This window comes from Phodopus roborovskii, unplaced genomic scaffold (assembly GCF_943737965.1).
Source record: "Phodopus roborovskii unplaced genomic scaffold, PHOROB, whole genome shotgun sequence".
Classification (NCBI taxonomy): Eukaryota; Metazoa; Chordata; class Mammalia; order Rodentia; family Cricetidae; genus Phodopus; species Phodopus roborovskii.
Genome location: NW_026126480.1, coordinates 13,138,550 through 13,156,550, shown reverse-complemented (window position 1 = coordinate 13,156,550; position 18,001 = coordinate 13,138,550). Strand labels below are relative to the sequence as shown.

The window sequence follows — 18,001 nt, the reverse complement described above, 5'->3', positions numbered from 1 at the left end:
ACAAGGCCTATGAGGCAACAGGAATCAAGACAAGCCAGGGGTGGCGGCCCCAACTTCAGCGACACTTGGACCTCGCTACGCCAAGGGTCAGCCATGCTCATGCTTGGCAAACAGAAGACAGGGAGGAGAGAAAGAGGCTCAGGACACCCCGCGCACTGCTGGCCACCGGGCAGAGAGGAAGTATGCCCACTGCATGCTCTCCAGGGCCGATCCCAGGAGACCACCCAGAGCCCAGCTGTCCTGTAACACTCACCAAACTCGGGGAACAGGCGGGGAGGCTTGGGAGGGATCTCAGGAGGTCGGGGAGGCTGCTGAGGCCCCTGAGGAAAGGCAGGCAGGAGGGTGGACAGGGTCTCTGATGGCTCTGGTTGGGGGCGGGGTGACACTGGTGGCAGCAATAACTCCTCCTTAGAGGGAAGGCTGAGAACAGTACAAAGTTGGGTGTCAGTATGCAACAGCCAGGGTTCTGACCCACTGAGTTCCTGTTCTCCTGAGCAAACCACCTTCCCTACCCAGACTCCAACCCGCCTCACACAGCCTCAACACTTAGCAGCACCTCTTGGACACAAATGCCCAGCTCATCCGGGCCAGTGCTCCAGCCTTCAGCCATGTACTCAGGGAACCTCCACGCCGACAGAAAAGACCAGAATGGGGTTTCCACACAGCTTGTACGACAACCATGTAGATGGGGTGGGGTGGGGGTGGGGGTTCCCTGTGGAGTCATGACCTGCATGAGTTGGCACAGCAGCTCAGTTACCCACACAGCACTGCTTTGGCATCAGTGGCCTGCATGGAGAAACTGAAAGCAAACTCTACCTCTGGTGCACAGGCTCCTAAGTGTAGTGACCTGCAACTGAGATCACGCGTACTTGTGGGGTCCCTAGAAGGTACACAAACCCCTTGGGACAAGAAGTTTCTAAGCTAGCTGGCTCTCTGTGAGTCACCTGCCCATTCTGTGTCAGTCCTCACCTCTGAGCTGTCACCTACAAGGGTCACAGAGAATGGCTGCCAGACAGGTATATAGACCGTGACATGATGGCTATCATGACCCCTGTTGCTAGCTTGGTAGCAAGCTGTTCTCTATACCCTGTCTACCTCTCTGGTAATTAATGCCAAGAGGAGGTGGTACAGAGAGTAGGATGTCCCTTGTGGGCACTGCACCAGGCTGTCTCCCCAAGTTGAGCCTGAGTCTCTTTACTGAAGGAAAAACAACTGACTGGAAATGCCCACAGCCGAGTGAAGAGCTTGGCTGAGTGGGCATCAAGAGCACTCTAGTCAGGTGGGCAGTAAACAGGAGGACCAATCTGAGGGCAGACTCACAAGCTGATCCTTCTGGTTGCAAGGGAAGCAAATGAATGATTAAATGATGACTAAACATCTGAAATGCAAACATGTCCAAAAGCTTGGTCTGGTGCCTGGCCCGTGCAATGGCCAGTGACTGGCCTGATCAGTGCAATGTCCTCAGGCTTCTGGATGAGCAAATCAGCCCATCACACAGAGGCTTGCAGGCAGCAGGAAGATGGGGCTGTGGAGACCAAGCTCAGAGGTCAGCTGAGAGCAGAACATGAACTATGGGGAAGTGGGGATTCCCATTCTCCCAAGGCCAAATAAGCCCAAGTGAGCCTGGCTCTCTATTGCCAGGCCCCTCCCTGGGGGGGGGGGGAATGGGGTTCTGAGGAGTGGAGAGTGGCAACAGGATACCCACTTGTTCCTCATCCTCTGGGGCCAGGCTACCACAAACCCTCCTCACCTTGCCTACCTCTACCATTGTCCTGATGCTCCACAAGCCTGCCCTGAAGCTTGATACCTGCCAGTGTCCTCTGTCCTTATTATCTGTCCTAGGCGGGACATAACACTTGCAGCAAAAAAAAAAAAAAAAAAAAAACCTCCATGAGAGCCAGACTGCCTGGCATAGGGCATCTAGTTCTGCTGAATCAGGGCCAGGGCCAGGAAAGGAGAAGTGAGGCCAGAAAGGCAAAGCTTGTGGGAAATCCCCAGGGGAGGGGGTAGCATCCCCTACCGAGAATGGAGCCTGGGAGGGGCACCCTTGGAGCAGCCCCCAGGTGTCTGCTCCTCACAAACAGTCCCAGGTTGTTCTCTTCTCCAGTCCAATGCAGCTCTGGCCTCAGCGTAGCCCCAAGCACTAGTGAACATCCCCCCCAGGCCTCTGCTCACCCTGCTTTGTCTCCTTTGACTTCTACCCCCACTCCCAACCCAGGGAAGCACCCTCTGTACCTCAAAATGCAGCCCACAGGCCCTGGCAGGTTAAAGCTGCACCCCAGCTTTGCTGTCTCTCAGTCCTCTCTCCAGCTAAGGTACAATTCTAATTAGTATGCCTTTCACAGTAAGACTGAGCACAGTAAGACTGAGCCTGGGTCCTGAGCCCAAGAAATCTCACCTTACAGATCAGAAGAAATATCATGGGACCTCGTACCCAGGGCTGGGGGACATATGAGGGCCCCAAGCATAAATGGGTAAGATTAGAGCGACCCTGTCACTAATGGTGTGAACCAGAAGCTTAAGGCTCTGCCAATAACAACTATGGAGCAATAGGTGCAAACAGAGCCTGTCCTGGGCACAATGAGATGTGTGACTATTCCAGTTTGGAGGCTGGCAGCTCTGGGTTTGAGTCCCAGAGCCCAGTCATCGCCTCTGAGCCTCAGTTTCTCAAACTAGCCTTCGAGCTTACCCACACTGTTCTCACGTGTTACGGTACAGCTTCTTACCTGGAGTCTCAGCTCCAAAGGCCAGGCCAGAAGCTACAGTACAGCCTTCTCCTGCAAATGCTCTGTGTTCCTCTCCCAATACATCTGTCTAACCCTCCTCCAGCCAGGGAAACCAGGGCTCACTTTGAGGGCAGAAGGACTGTGGAGAAGGGCAGCCTAAACGTCAAGCTGACTTTGGACTAAGTCCCCATTCACTCCCCATCCCTCTATAAAAAGCTAATCTGAAGCCAACAAATATTTGTTTACCTTGCCATTGCTTGTATGTGCATGTTTGTGTATAGGTATATGCACGTGAGTGCCAGGGAATACCCTAGGGCTGGAGTTACAGGTGGTTATAAACCACCCAACATGGGAACTGTGAACCAAACTCAGGTCTTCTACAAGAGCAGTATGCTCTCTTAACTTTTGGTCCATCTATACAATCCCAAGCTGCAGTCCAAAAACACATACTTCAAAGCCTTTCCATAAAGCATTCCTTTCACCTTAGACATCTGTGCCTGCCTAGCCAAATTCCTACTTTCTTAAGAGGCAAACATCCCACACCCTCTACCCCTACTGTGTGGGCTTTCCCTCGAGCCTCAGGCTCCTCTGGGGCTCCCTTGGGGCTCCCCCATCCTCCATACTACTTCTTTATTTTTTTAAGATTTACTTATTTAAGTTTATGTGTAAGTATGTATGTAAAGGCACTGCCTAAATGTAGCTGCCCACAGATGTCAGAAAAGGCACAAGATGCCCTGGAACTGATGGTTTGTAAGCTACTACATAGGTCCTAAGAATTGAACCTGGGTCCTCTGGAAGGACAGCAGTGCTCTTAAGCACTGAGCCACTCCTGCAGACCACAGCCATACTTCCAATCATTCTGCAAGGCTATATCCTTCAGTGTTTAGTTCCCTCAGAGGACAAAGGACCCAGGCTACATCCTACCCCAGAATTAGAACCTCCCCCCTAAAATGCTGCATGGGCCTTAGAGGGACCCAGGCCAATCCTAGGACTCACCAGCACGGCTGCAAGAGGAGGCCAGACCCAGTGATCTGGAGATACCAGTCTCCAGTGGCAAACTTTCCCAGCCGCCCACTTCCTCCTCAGCAGCTGGGCCGGGTCCTATACTCCTTGCTTGCCCCATTCTGTCCTTCCTCCACCTCAGTGCTGGTGCTGGTGCTGCTGCAAAGCCCTGGCTCTGTCCCACTCACTTCTGCCCAGCCTACATGCCATTTAACACAAAGGGGCTACCCTGAACAGCCACGCTGCCAGAATCCTGCTCTAGGTTGCAGCCCCCAGTGCACCCTCAACAGCATCCAATTTGAGTTCAGCACACAACTAAGGCCCCACAGCCCAGGGCACTTTTTCCTAGGCCAGGGGCTCCCCTTGCTAAGTAACACTGTGGGTCAGGCTTCCGCTGAGGCTTTCTACAATGGAACCACCACAAACCATCAATTCGCTTGTGCTTAAAACACACGTCTCCCTCCAGGAAGCCCACCCAAACATTCCCCCTCCATTAGCTCACAGGGTCCTCCACACCACTCCATTGCCTGACCCCTGCTAGGCTGCCCCATACACAGTCCTGCTGTGGTGGGCTGGAGGTGCATAGCATCTATCTGTCAGTCTGCTCTGTGAACCTCCTGGGTCTGGTCCTACTTTCTCCCTGAGGACAGGAAGACCAGGTCACCTCTTGGTGAGCTTTCAGACAGTCGCAGGATCCCTCCCCCACTGCTTCTGGTGCCCAGTCCAAAGTAGAGGCCATTTGGTACCCACTAGTGACACGAGGGGTGTTGGGTTCATTAAGCTTTCCTCGTAACTAGGAGGAGAGGTCAACTTCATACTCAACATGTATCCTCCAATTAACAACCCTGGCAAGCAGGGGAGGAACCACACAAATGAAATGCCAGCCCTCTCTGCAGGTAGGCCCCTATCACCTTGGGCTGGGGGTAAGAGATTTAGACACAGAGCAATTTTGAATTTCACAATGCAACAAGTTAACATAAATCCCCCCAAGGGAATTTCTAGATGGTGCAGGGAAGTGGAAATTAGTGGCAGAATAGAATGGCACCGGAAACCCAAAGATAAACACACACACACACACACACACACACACACACACACACACCAAGTAGGTATGACAGTCTGACAAAGGATCAGAAAACAGGTACTGGGGCCCCAGCAGAGGCTGATGGGGAGACACTGACCTGGAAAACCCAGAGAGAAGGAAGCAGGGACGTGTTAGAAAAGAGCAGTTAAGAAACAAACAAACAACAACAAAACTGGGGTAGTGGAGAAAGTAAAAGAAAATCTGAGCAAACCAAGAAGCAGCAGCACCCTGAGAAAGTAGCTTAGGAATTGGACAGCCGACAAAGAGGGACTCTTGCCCTCCCAACCCTCCCACCTGCCCAACATCCTAGCCAGGATGCGGCACTCACCCTCAGAGGCCTGCTGAGTCCTGGGCCTAAGAACTCCTGAGGCTCCAGCCAGGTAGCCAGGTGGGCCAGTGCCTGCCAAGCTGGCCTGTGCCTGCCCCTGGAAGCCTATGTGGGCTCAGGCTGGCCTTGTGGCCCGAGTCCCTGTTGGCAGCTGTACCTGGGTCCTGCTCCCTTGGAGGTGTGAACCCCAGGTATGTCTTTGCACACGTATAGGTGGTGCGAATGTGTGTAATATAATCATAAATCTGTTTTGAGAGAGAGTATTGTGTGTGTGTGTGTGTGTGTGTGTGTGTGTGTGTGTGTGTGTGTGTGTGTGTGTCCAGTCCTAGTCTTTGCTTCCTGCTCTCTGCCTCTCCTATCCCCACCCCCTTCAGCCTGGGCCAACACACTTCCTGAAAACACTAAGAGAGAGAAAAGTCACCCATAAGCCCCTGGGGCAGAAACTTCCTCCCCGCCCCTCAGGCCACACCAGTACCGTCTAAACTGCGATAGGACAACTAGCCCTGTCTCTGGGTCCCCTGAGGCCTCACAGGGTGAATGTCCAGGAAGCCCTGATTCTGACTAGTCCCCACCCACTGAAGGACGCCCAAAGAAGCTGCAAAATAGGCTCTCTGAAGGGAAGGATTTCTGCCCCAGCAACAGGTGATCAGGCTCCAGGAAGGCCAAGGATTGGCTGGGCTGCAAGGTATTCAAAGTACAAAATGGAAATCTTGCAAGGTATGACACCAGCCAGTAACTGCCCACTCTGGGCAAATACTTTCTTTCCCTAAATATCTCAAGGCATCCAAGTACCAGAGAAGGAAACCGAGACCCACAGAGTGTTGGTAGGGGCTATGTGGAGTGACTCTGGGACCCTTGACCAGAAATGACTCAGAGATGTAAGGTCTGAGGGTTTTGTCTGACACCTGAGTAGATAGGGACAAGGCCAGGAGGCAGGATCTGCATGCTGGTTCCCCCTCCAGGGTCGGATGTCTTTGGGCCCCAGCCACCCTGAGCCAGTTCATGGCCACAGGCCGAAATACCAGACTATATCACAGATACGGAGGTGAAGTGGGGTCTTCTTGAGCCACATGTTAGCCTGGCTTTGGAAGCCCTCAACCTGGCCAGGCAGAAAGTAGGGAGCCCCACCCATCCTTGCTTGTTTTCTGGTGTGCTCACACCTTTCTCTGTAGCCTTGGACCCTATCGTACTTCCCACCAGCTCCTCTGACAGCATCTCCTTCCCACGATGGGTAGAATGACATGAATTAGGGAGAAAGATCAGAGTGATAAGCTCAGGGCCTTTTAGTCTATGGCTAGTAGAGGCTGCTCATATCATCTCCAAGCACCTAAGCTCAGAGCCTGCAGCGTGAAAGCTCCTGGCAGCACTGACCTTTCACCTCCATGACATGTACAAAGGGCCTATTAGATTCCCAATCTTGCCAGAGTTTGAGGATTCAACAGTAAAGGAAACTGACAAGGATCCCAGGGCTGGCTCTAGGAAAGCTGACATTCTATCAGGCTCAGGCTCTTGGCAGCATATGTACACACATATGTGCACAGTGACTCACACTTGACAATACACAAACAATAAACGTGCCAATTCACTTACCCAAACAGCATCTGCACACTATTAACAACACAACCCAGCACTGCAACCCCCACAGCAGCAGTACCCATGGGTACATGTATGTGTATACTCAGTCCTGATGAGCTCACACACACAGGGCCTGTTACCACTGAAACTGCACAGATCCCCTGCACCCCTGCACCTATTAGGATCAAGCATGACTACCTGCAGATTCAGCACAAATATGCAAATATACAGACATGCTACCATCCTGACAGCTGGCCAAATGTGCATATGTATACCTCTACATGTAGTTTAGTGTAGTGAGATATCCACCCTGACCACACCTGTTGCCCACTAGGGCATGGGGACAGGTGCAGATGTGACATGTGGGATCTAGGTCTGGGGTCCTGAACCCCAGCTCATTCTCTTACTTCCTGGTCGGAGACAGAGAGCATCCAGGAACATCCTTGGAGCAGGAACCCGTGGTAGTCATCTGGTGTAAGTGATTTTTTTTTCCCCCGAATAAACATCAGTCAGCTTATATTGTGTCCCAGGATCTTATTTCCCATGCAATAGTATACAAACAGGCAGTCAAAACACAAATACACTTAAGATAAAAAACAAAACAACAACAACAACAACAAAAAATGAGGACCACAGATGCTCATGACTCCCAATACTACATCCCAGGGCACAGGGCACAGGACACCAGGACTGGCACCACTCTGCCCTACGGAATGGTCCCAAACTGTGGGGATCAAAGAAGGTTCTTTGCAACCTAATGTTCCACATTCATGACATCAATAAACTGCTGATCAAAATATGTGAGGCAAATCCACATCTATATGATGTACATTTTTTCCATGCCTCTATTCCCTAACCAATCCAGTATGATAATTATCTGCACAGCATTTACAGTGTACTTGGCATTGTAAATAATGTCCAGACAATTTATTAGTACAAGAATAGGGCCGAGGACATGTGTTGGTGGTAGAGCACTTGCCTAGCATGTGTATAGCCATGAGTTTGATTCCTAAAGCCCAGAAAAACAAAAACAAAACAAAACAAAACAACAACAACAAAAAAAACAAAAAACAAAACAGAGGATACACACAGGTTCCTTGCAAGTAATACACCATTTTATGGTCCCCCAGTGAGCCTACTGAGGGACCAGATGTTTTACTTAGGGGCCTTATTTTCCCGGTCTATTGGCCAAGTCCCTATGTTCAGACTAGCTCTGAGAGTGGGGCCTTGTACCCTGGGGCCCTGAGCTGAGAATATGATTTCTATTCTGCCCTGAAAGTTCTCTGAATAGATATAAGTGTCAGGAGAAACACTTAAGACCCAGATAGTTCAGGGAGGGCATCAGGTCCTGAGGGCGGAGTGCGGAGGGCAAGAACCCACCCTTGCTCTTCCTGATTTGCTTACACCTTGGTCTACAGCCTAAAATCCTATCCCAGGTGAATTCTTCCCAACTTCCCCTTCTGAAGTCCTCTCCTTCCCCAAAACATCTCCAGAGGGTGACCCTGTTTGGGAGAAAGAAGTAGAGAAGGGGTGTGGAATGGTGAGTTCAGGGTACTCTGAATTCCAACTCTGAATCTGCTATGGTCTCTCAAATAAAAGTTTCTCCTGCATGCAGGAATACGGCCACTAGAGGGTGGAATAGCACTAAGAACCATGAATCTCTAGACCATGCACTCTTTAATTTCCATCAACTGAATCTCATCTTAGACCTGGCTTGGCCCTGAAGGTCCCCTGACTCAATGTTCCTCTCTAAACAGAGAAAACCTCATGGACTTTCCCCCACAGGGGTGCCCACCCCACCACAAAGTATTTCTGCATGGGCCCAGCTAGTCCTTCCCTCCATGCCTCCATGCCTCAGTCCCCACCCTCCACAGAAGGCTTGCTGAAGGGATCAGTGGAATCCCCAACACTGTCCAACAGTGACAAGGACAAGAGACCTCTCTCAGCACATCCCTTTCAAAATCATCATCATCATCGTCATCCAACGGAACATTGGAATGTCATTACCCCCAAACATACGGCAGCCCTGTCTTCAGAGGCTTCTCCACTGGCACTGAGCACACAGCTGGGAGAAGAACAGGCGGAATGTCCATGGAAAGAAGAAAAAGCTCAGGAAAGCAAGGAGGAGATGAGCTAGAGAGAGGAGAAGGAATTCTGAAGAGGAGGGAGGATTGGTGAGATGTGTCAAGCACAGCTTAGGGAGGGTAATATGACAGAAGCACACCCCACCCCCACACCTGAGCCATCGGCCCAGTGCCTCCACTTTCTCCACACATCACCTCCTACCTGATCCCCCACAGCATCTCACAGACCAGGTTCCCCAGTGAACTTAGATGCCTCCCAAACTTTCTTCCATTACTGGGCCAACCTCAGTGATGGAGGCACCACCCATTTGTTGGGATAGATGCGGAGGTGGGGGAGAGCACTGTGGCTCCCTACCCTCTCTGCACATATCCCGGTATCCTCAAGCCCCGGCCATCCTCGGACCCACGCCTCACCCCACCCGTGCTCCTTACTCTCTAAGCTTGTATCCCCACTAGCAGTCAGTCATTCCTCCAGCCCTGGCTCCTTCTGCACACTAGGACGGTCCGTCCAGCAGCAGTACGTCACTCACCTGGCCTGTGGGTAGGGGGGTCCGCTACGAGGAGGTACAGGAGGAACACTAGGTTCCACCGAGTGTCGCTTGGCAGGCAGTGGGGGCACCACAGGGTCCGGGGAAGCTGAGGGTGGGGGAGTGAAGCAGGCAGGTGGGAGGCAACTCCTTCGGGGCGGAATAGGCGGAGCAGCAGGTAACCCTTCATCCTCTCCGGCTGTGGGCGGCGGTTCAGGCGGAGTGATGGGCACAGGTGGTGAGCGGAAGATGTGTCGCTTCATGGGCACGGGCCGTGGGGCAGGGCGGGGCACAGGGGCCGGGGGTGCGTGGGCACGGAGCAAACCGGCCAGGATACGGCGGCGGTGACCGGGGAGGTGCATGCCCATGTCCAATAGTCTGGTATCGCTGAGGCCTTGGCATTCGGTGGCCCATATCAGTCCGTGCTGCTCAAAGAGTGCCGTGTACTGCTCCAGGTGCAGTGCCCGAAGCCACTCAGCTACTGACAGGGCGGCATCGCTGCTCTCTGCCATGCTTCTGGAAGCAGGGACCCAGGGCCAGGCTCAGACCTGAAATAAGAGGTCATGGGTGAGGGGCCCAGCGATCCAGAAGCCATGGCCAGCAATGTGAGCTTTCATGTTGTTCCAGACACAATCCTGAATGTCATAATCTCAAATACAGAATCCCAAAAGATCAAAATCTAAAGCTCCAAATCCCAGAAACCACGATCCTCAAAGATTAGAGCCTTGGACACTGAAATCTGAAATCCCCAGACACCATTTAAATTCTGTTCTTTTGTTGGTGGTGGCTTTAGTGTTTTGAGACAGTTTTGCTAAGTGCCACAGCTCTGGACTTGAATGATCCCTAAACTTAATATGTAGCCCAGGCTAGCCTGAAACCATTCCTCTTGTGTCTGCTTTTTTTTTTTTTTTAAATATTTTATTTATTATGTATAATGTTCTACCTGCAGGCCTTATTTTAGATGGTTGTAAGCTACCATGTGGTTGCTGGGAATTGAACTCATGACCTCTGAAAAAGCAGTCAGTGCTCTTAACCTCTGAGCCATTCTCCAGCCCCTGTCTCTGCCTTCTGAGCACTGGAATTATAGGTATGCACCACCATATCCAAGTTGAGCCCATTCCTGCACATCCACACTGCTCATATACAGGCCTGACTGAATACCCAGTTCTCTAGCTCTGAGGGTTCCTGTGGCCCTAGCATCTAGCTCACAGTTTCTTAGCATATCATATCCTCTACAGTCTTTGCACTCCCAACCCACAGGTTCAGCTACTACTGTGAGACTAGAAAATGCCATGGTTGGTGAAGGGCAAGACACCCCATCCCCACTGTCTCGGCAAGACTACAGGGCCCAATCTGACTTAGGTACCTATCCCCAGGTTTGGAGGCTCAGTGAGCACGTGGGATCAAAAGGCACCACTGCTGGCCTCTCAGCATACTCCATCTCCTGTCCACTGCCCTTAAGGAAAGCTCCTGAGGGCTGGAGAAACGGCTTAGAGGTTAAGAGCACTGGCTGCTTTTTCAGAGATCCTGAGTTCAATTCCCAGCAGCCACGAGGTGGTTCACAACCAATTATAATGAGATCTGGTGCCCTCTTCTGGCCTGCAGGCATACATGCAAATAGAACTATATATATAAAGAAAAACTATATTTAAAAAAAACACTATATAAAAAGAAAAGAAGGAAGGAAGAAAGAAGAAAGAAAGGAAGGAAGGAAAGAAAGGAAGGAAAGAAGAAAGAAAGAAAGAAAGAAAGAAAGAAAGAAAAGCCCCTGTGGGAAAAAAAGCCCAGATCACACAGCCTCTTTCCCTGGCCTTGTGTGCAACTCCCTCCCCTGCCGCCAAGGCTGAGGAGAGAGAGAACATTCATTTTCTTGTACATTCATCCATTTGTTCAATGACTCAGTCACCAAAACAGCCTGGCACTGGACAATGGGAACCCCCTCCCCCCAAGAACTGATGAGCCTCTGGGTTGCTGAGAGTCCAAGGAAGACAGGAAGAAGTGACTAACAGATCCAAAGGGCACAGCCACCTGGTTAGCCCACAGCACAGAAGAGGCCACAGTAACATTCAGCACTGAGCTTATTTAATGGACTGATATTTCCTTAAACAAGCCTTCTATTATTACAAAATAGGAGAAAATTCCAATTACAGGGGCTGGAGACATGGCTCAGAGGTTCCCAGCAACCATGTTGGATGGCTTACAACTACCTGTGACTCTAGTTCCAGGGGATCCAGTGTTCTTTTCTGGCCTTTGAAGACACCTGCATGCACGTGGCACACATACCAACAAGCAGGAACACATATTTACAGACATAAATAAAGCTTTGAAAACAATTCCCATTACAGTCAGGAGCAAGACAGTGGTGTCCACTTCATTATTGTTTAGTATGCACATTGCTCTAGACAGCACAAATAAGCAAGAGGTTGAAACTATAAATCAGTACAGATAAACTAACCACAGTCACCAATATGAGTTTTGAGATGGGAGCCCAACCAAGCAGCTTAACTGAGACATTTTGTTTGTTTGGTTTGGTTTTCTTTGAAACAGAGTTTCTCTGTGTAACTAACAGTTCTGGCTGTCCTGGAACTTGCTTCACAGGCCAGGCTGGTCTCAAATTCACCGAGATCCACCTACCTCTGCCTCTGCCTCTCAGGTGCTGGGGTTAAAGGCGTGCACCACCACTGCCCAGCTAACTCAGACACTGTTGTTAGCACTAATAGAGTTCAGTATGGTCACTGGGTTCAAAGCTAACACAACAGCAACCAATATTTCTATGCAGTAACCAGCAGGAACCAGGATGAAAGTACTCACAATAGTCTCACAGAACAGAAAAACATAACAGTGAACATGAGAAATATACACAACGTGGAGCAGTAATGAGACTTGGGGCCAGGGTGCTGGGCTGATCCCCACCGACAGGAAGAAGACAGTGAGAGACAGAAGGCCCAGTAAGGGTTAAAAAACTGTTTTCACACAAGAGAAGAAGGCAGGCAGGCAGGCAGACAGGCAGAAAAACAACATGAATAAAAGTCTGAAGTGTTACTGAGGGATTTAAAAAACAAAAAACCTGGATGTGGAGCTGGAGAGTTTGCTTGGTGGCTAAGACCACTGGCTGATCTTTCAAAGGACCCTGGTTTGGTTCCCAGAACCCACATGGTGGCCCACAAAGGCCTGTAAACTCCAGTACCCCAGGATCTGACACCTTTTTCTGGCCTCTTCAAGCACCAGGCAACACACAGTGTGCAGACAAACATGCAAATGAAACACCCACAATTAAAATGACCTGTACAAATACAATTAATTCTCTTGTCTCAAACTCACTATGTAGTTGAGGTCACATGACCTTAAGCCTCAGATCCTTCTTCCTCCAGCTCCCAGTTACAGGCATGTGCCACCATACCCTGTTATGCAGCAGCGCAGAGTATGGGACCTACGGTTTTATGCACATGGACTGAGCACTCTACACACTCATCAGCATCCCCAGTCACTCCCTACAATTTTTTCCCAGATTGTGCTTGTCATTAAATGTCATGTGACAGTACATTAAAATTAAGCATGGTAGAACCCATCATGAAACCACGTAGCAGCTATCTCCTATCCTACTACTTCCCAAAAGCTGAGATACACCTAAATATAGGGCATCAGCTGTAATTCCAGCACTCAGGAACAGTGTTCGTTCATTTGAAGCCAACCTGGGCTACTTGAAACTCTAATACACAAGAAAAGGGAAAGAGAAAGAACACAAAGGGTCAAGTGAGCACACAAGTGTGAGCACACTTTTTAGATTTTTTTGTCAACCTGACACAAGCTAGAATCACTGGGAAGAAGGACATCACTTGAGAAATTGTCCCATGAAACTGGCCTGTGGGCAAGTCCATGGGACATCTTCTTGATTACTGATGTGAGAGGGCCCAGGCCACTCCAGAGCAGGTGGTGCTAGGTTCTATTAGAAAGCAGGTTGAGCAAGCCATGAGAAGCAAGCCAGTGATCAGCATTCCTCCATGGCCTCTGCATGAGTTCCTGCCCCAACTTCCCTTCAAGGTGTAAGCTGTAAGATAAAAACAAACCCTTTCTTCCCCAGACTGCTCTTGGTCAGGGTGTTTATTACAGCAACAGACACCAAACTAAGAGAGAATGGTGGAAGGATAATCTGGACAGAGAAGTTCAGATGAAGGAAAACACACACAGTCATTAAACACAGGAGAGGAACTCTGCCTTCCATCCATGGCATTGCCAACAGAAACAACCGGCAAGTACACACAGTGGTCATGGTGTAGAACACCTCCTCCCTGACTGGCAGGGATACCTCTAGGGAGGACAATGCCACACTCACTAGGAGAATCCCTCTGCTGCTGCTCTTTGACCTAGTCACCCTGGGTGAAAACACAAATACAGACATTTACCCTGCAGTGTTACTGGCATCCATCCAAAGCAACATACATAAATGGTTATCAGCTACCAAACTGTTAATTACAGAAGATGGAAATAACCGAAATGTCCGTCAGTTGGGAAATAAATGACTAAAGTATGGGGTAGTCATGCAATAGACTACATAGTGGCTATCAAAATGAGGAAGATCCTTCTACACAGGCATGAATGGCCCTGTTACATGAGCAAGAAAATGTCCAGAACAGGATTGTAACATCCTGCCTTTTACAAACAAGAAAAGCCAACAACATTAACACCAAGCAGAGTGTCAGGATGAGTGTGTCTCCACAGAGACAGGAGGCAAGGCTACACCAGCGCTTCCCTGGAAAACTGCCTTGGTGTGGAAGAAGACGACTCATTTTATGTACTCTGTCACCTAATGTTCAATAATGTGAGTTTTAAAAGAACAGTCATGCAATAAGAAGACACAAACAAATGCATTTGGAGTTCTTGGGTTCAGTGGCTCTCAATAGCATTAACAATGTAAAGAAGTAAAGTTTTCCAGGGTTGAACTAGAATCTGAAAGCAATTTCCAAACAAAAAGTAGGCTAGGTTCTAAAGTTTATATAAAGTGATATTAAAGTTGCATATTCAAGCTGGGCAGTGGTGGTCTCCATGCTTATATGGCACTTTACGGATAGCTGTCTCCCCAGGGATGAAATTTTAAAGTGAGGATTTTAGAAACAAATTTTTAAAGATTTTATTTACTTTATGTGTATAGGTATTTTGCATACATATCTGTCTGTGCATCCCACATATGTGGTGCCAAATGAGACAAGGAGAGGGTACAGATCTCCTGAGACTCAGTCACACACAGCTGTGAGTCACATTGTGAATGCTTGGGATCAAACCTGAGTCTTCTGGAAGAGCAGCCAGCATTCTTAACCGATGAGCCATCTCTCTAGCCTCTAAACATGTGTTAAATAACTGGTAATCTGGGTGAAAGCCTTGGCCTGAAAGGCAGGCTTCTCAAATGACAGCTTTAAAAAGACAAACGGGGCAGGATGGTGGTGGCGCACACCTTTGATCCCAGCACTCGGGAGGCAGAGGCAGGTGGATCTCTGTGAGTTCTAGGGCAGCCTGATCTACAGAGTGAGTTCTAGGACAGCCAGGGCCACACAAAGAAACCCCAATTTCAGAAAAGAAAAATCAATAAAAGGGGGAGAGGGCTATGATCATCATTAGGAGAACTCAAAAATCAGGGACCAAGCAATGAGGAAACCCCAATCAGCTGGCACCCAGCAAACCAGCCTGGGGCCTGGTCCTCCCCTCTCAGAACCCCTCAGGGAGGCTTTACCAACTTCTCAGGCTTCATCTTTAGTTCTTCGTCTTCAACTTCAGCTTGCCAAATAGAATATAAAACCCTAGGCCTCAGAATCCACGGAACTCCCATCTCAGGGTCCCAGCTCCGCACTTACCAGCCAACAAGTACACCCAGGCCTCCAGAGAGGTTGTTCCTATTCCCAAGGTCTCTTCATGGTGCTCTGAGGTGGATGCTGCAACAAAAGAGGTGTGGGAGAAAATTCATGAGGCAAGTAATGCTGGAAGGAGGAGAGAGAGGAAGGGGAAAGGAAGAGGAGAAGGGTGGGGCAAACCAAAGATAGGGAAGAAAACAGACTGTAGGAGAAGAGAGAAAGTGGGCAGGGAGAAGGCTCCTGGGCACCAGGATGCTGGCCATGGAGTCAGGCCCCAGCAAGTCCTTCCAGGAGAGAGTGTGAGGGTTGGAATGGTGAGGTACCTGCAACAGGTGAGACATGCTGTTCCTAAGGGGCTCAGGGATACTGGCTCCCTGGTTGGAACCCCCAGTGGTGAGACTCCTACAGGGGAGTTTTGCTAATCTGGGGACCATGGAACAGGCTGGGGCAGAGGTGGGGCACACGGGGGCAAGGACACGAGCCAATAGGGGATTTCCAGAGGAAGGCCAGGCTCTATGAGGTGGGGGGTTGTAAGCACAATGGGATGCACAGGTCCCTTTCTGGAGCCCAGAGCAAAGTCTTAGTAACTGCTGGGCTCTGCACCATGGCTTTGGGAGCACACATGACCATTTATTTGTGTTAAGTAGACTTTACAACTGTCTCTGCTCAGAACAGGTGTGGTGGTGCACATCTGGGCCCCAGTACTAGGGAGGCTGCTGTGAATAGAGGGCCACCTTGGACACCAAAGCAAGTACCAGGCCAGCCTGGGCTACATAGTTAGACCTTGTCTCAAAAATCAAACAAAATAACATCTCCCACAAACAAACAAACAAAACCTGCGGTGCATTACATGAATGTGATATCTGTGGGTGTTTTTGTGAGTGCATGGACCTGTGAGGGTGCTGTACAAGTGCACATATGCATCTGTGTGTGGAGGTCAGGGGTCAGCCTCAAGCATCATTCCTCAAGAGACATCTACCTTGTTTTTTAAGACAAGGTCTCTCACTAATTAGGCTGGCCAGAGCCCCAGGGGATCCTCCTAAACTGTGTGCCCCCCACCCCAAATGTACATCACCATGTCCAGCTTGCCAGGTGAATAGGAATGGAACCCAGGTCTCCATGCTTATATGGCACTTTACGGATAGCTGTCTCCCCAGGGATGAAATTTTAAAGTGAGGATTTTAGAAACAAATTTTTAAAGATTTTATTTACTTTATGTGTATAGGTATTTTGCATACATATCTGTCTGTGCATCCCACATATGTGGTGCCAAATGAGACAAGGAGAGGGTACAGATCTCCTGAGACTCAGTCACACACAGCTGTGAGTCACATTGTGAATGCTTGGGATCAAACCTGAGTCTTCTGGAAGAGCAGCCAGCATTCTTAACCGATGAGCCATCTCTCTAGCCTCTAAACAAGTGTTAAATAACTGGTAATCTGGGTGAAAGCCTTGGCCTGAAAGGCAGGCTTCTCAAATGACAGCTTTAAAAAGACAAACGGGGCAGGATGGTGGTGGCGCACACCTTTAATCCCAGCACTCAGGAGGCAGAGGCAGGTGGATCTCTAAGTTTGAGGCCAGCCTGGTCTACAGAGAGAGTGCCAGGGCAGCCAGACTGAAGTCATAGTCCCGACAGATCTAGGCCTGCCCTGTCCAATACAGTAGCTGGCAAAGCCGTATATGGCTTTGAACATTTGAAACATGGCCCCCAAAATGAAGAGCACTGGATTCTGAACTTAGGGTACTTTGAAGAGAGTGAAAGAAAAAAAAAAAAGAATGTAAAATGTCTCAATGTCTTGCTATTGATTACATGATGAATAATATAATCATTGGATGTTAGATACTTAGGTTTAAATACTGCTAAGCAACGTGAAGCCAGGAACGGCAAACACCCAGATTCCTAGCACATGGGAAGCAGAGGCAGGAGGATCAAATATTCACTGACTTTGGGTACACAGTGAATTTAAAGCCAGCCTGGGCTATAGAGCAACCTGGCTGTGATGATGATGATGATGGTGGTGATGATGATGATTATGTTTAAAAATTTTAAAATAGGGACTAGATGACTCAGCTGTTAAGAGCACTTGCTGCTTGCAAAGGACCTGGGTTCTGTTTCCAGCACCCAAATGGTGACTCACAACCGCCTGCCAGCTCCAGTTCCAGAGACTCAGTGCCCTCTTCTGGGCTCCTCAGGCACCAGGCACACATGTAGTACACAAAACACATGCCAGCACTCATATTCAAGAAACAAGGATGTTAAAATACATTGCTCTTATTTATTTTGTTTTGCCTGGGATCAAACCCAGGGCCTTGCACATGCTAGGCAAGGCCTCTATCACTGAGCTCCTCCTGAATGCCTGCTCATGAACTCATGCGTGTGTGATGCTGTGAGTGCATACACGTGTGTGAGCATGTGCACATGCATGCGATGATGCATGTGTTGACATCAGAGGGCATCCCTGGGCATGTGTCCTTACCTATTACCTTGAGATAGCCTCTTTCATTGTTCCCCACTGCACACCAGGCTAGCAGCTTGGCCTCCTTCTGCCACTTTCCACAAACTTCTGAAGAGTCTCCCGTCTCTACCTCCCATCCTCTGATGGAACACGGAAGCATACACATATGCACTACTGCATCTAGGCTTGTTTGTTTGTTTACCATATCTGTACACACACACACACACCTGTGTGCATGTACACACTCAGAGAACAACTTGAAAAAGTCTTCTTTCTCCTTCAGCTGTGTGAAACCTGAATACAGGCTGTCAACTGGGGGGGCGGGGTGGAGAACCTTGACTCACTGAGCCATATCACCAGCCCATGTGACCATCTT

The 18,001-nt window shown here is 49.5% G+C and overlaps 1 protein-coding gene across 4 annotated transcripts in view; it reads right to left on the bottom strand.

Annotated features, from left to right (window-relative positions):
- Positions 1–18,001, bottom strand: part of Arap1 (ArfGAP with RhoGAP domain, ankyrin repeat and PH domain 1) — a 57,135-nt gene that overhangs the window by 25,501 nt on the left and 13,633 nt on the right. For all 4 annotated transcript variants that reach the window (XM_051192383.1, XM_051192382.1, XM_051192385.1 and 1 more), the window contains exons 2-4: positions 15,173–15,250; positions 9,330–9,874; positions 254–420 (exon numbers count right to left, since the gene is read on the bottom strand). In XM_051192383.1, coding sequence (XP_051048340.1) covers positions 254–420; positions 9,330–9,838 — 676 coding nt within the window. In that variant the 5' untranslated portion in view covers positions 9,839–9,874; positions 15,173–15,250. The remainder of the gene's footprint in view (positions 1–253; positions 421–9,329; positions 9,875–15,172; positions 15,251–18,001) is intronic.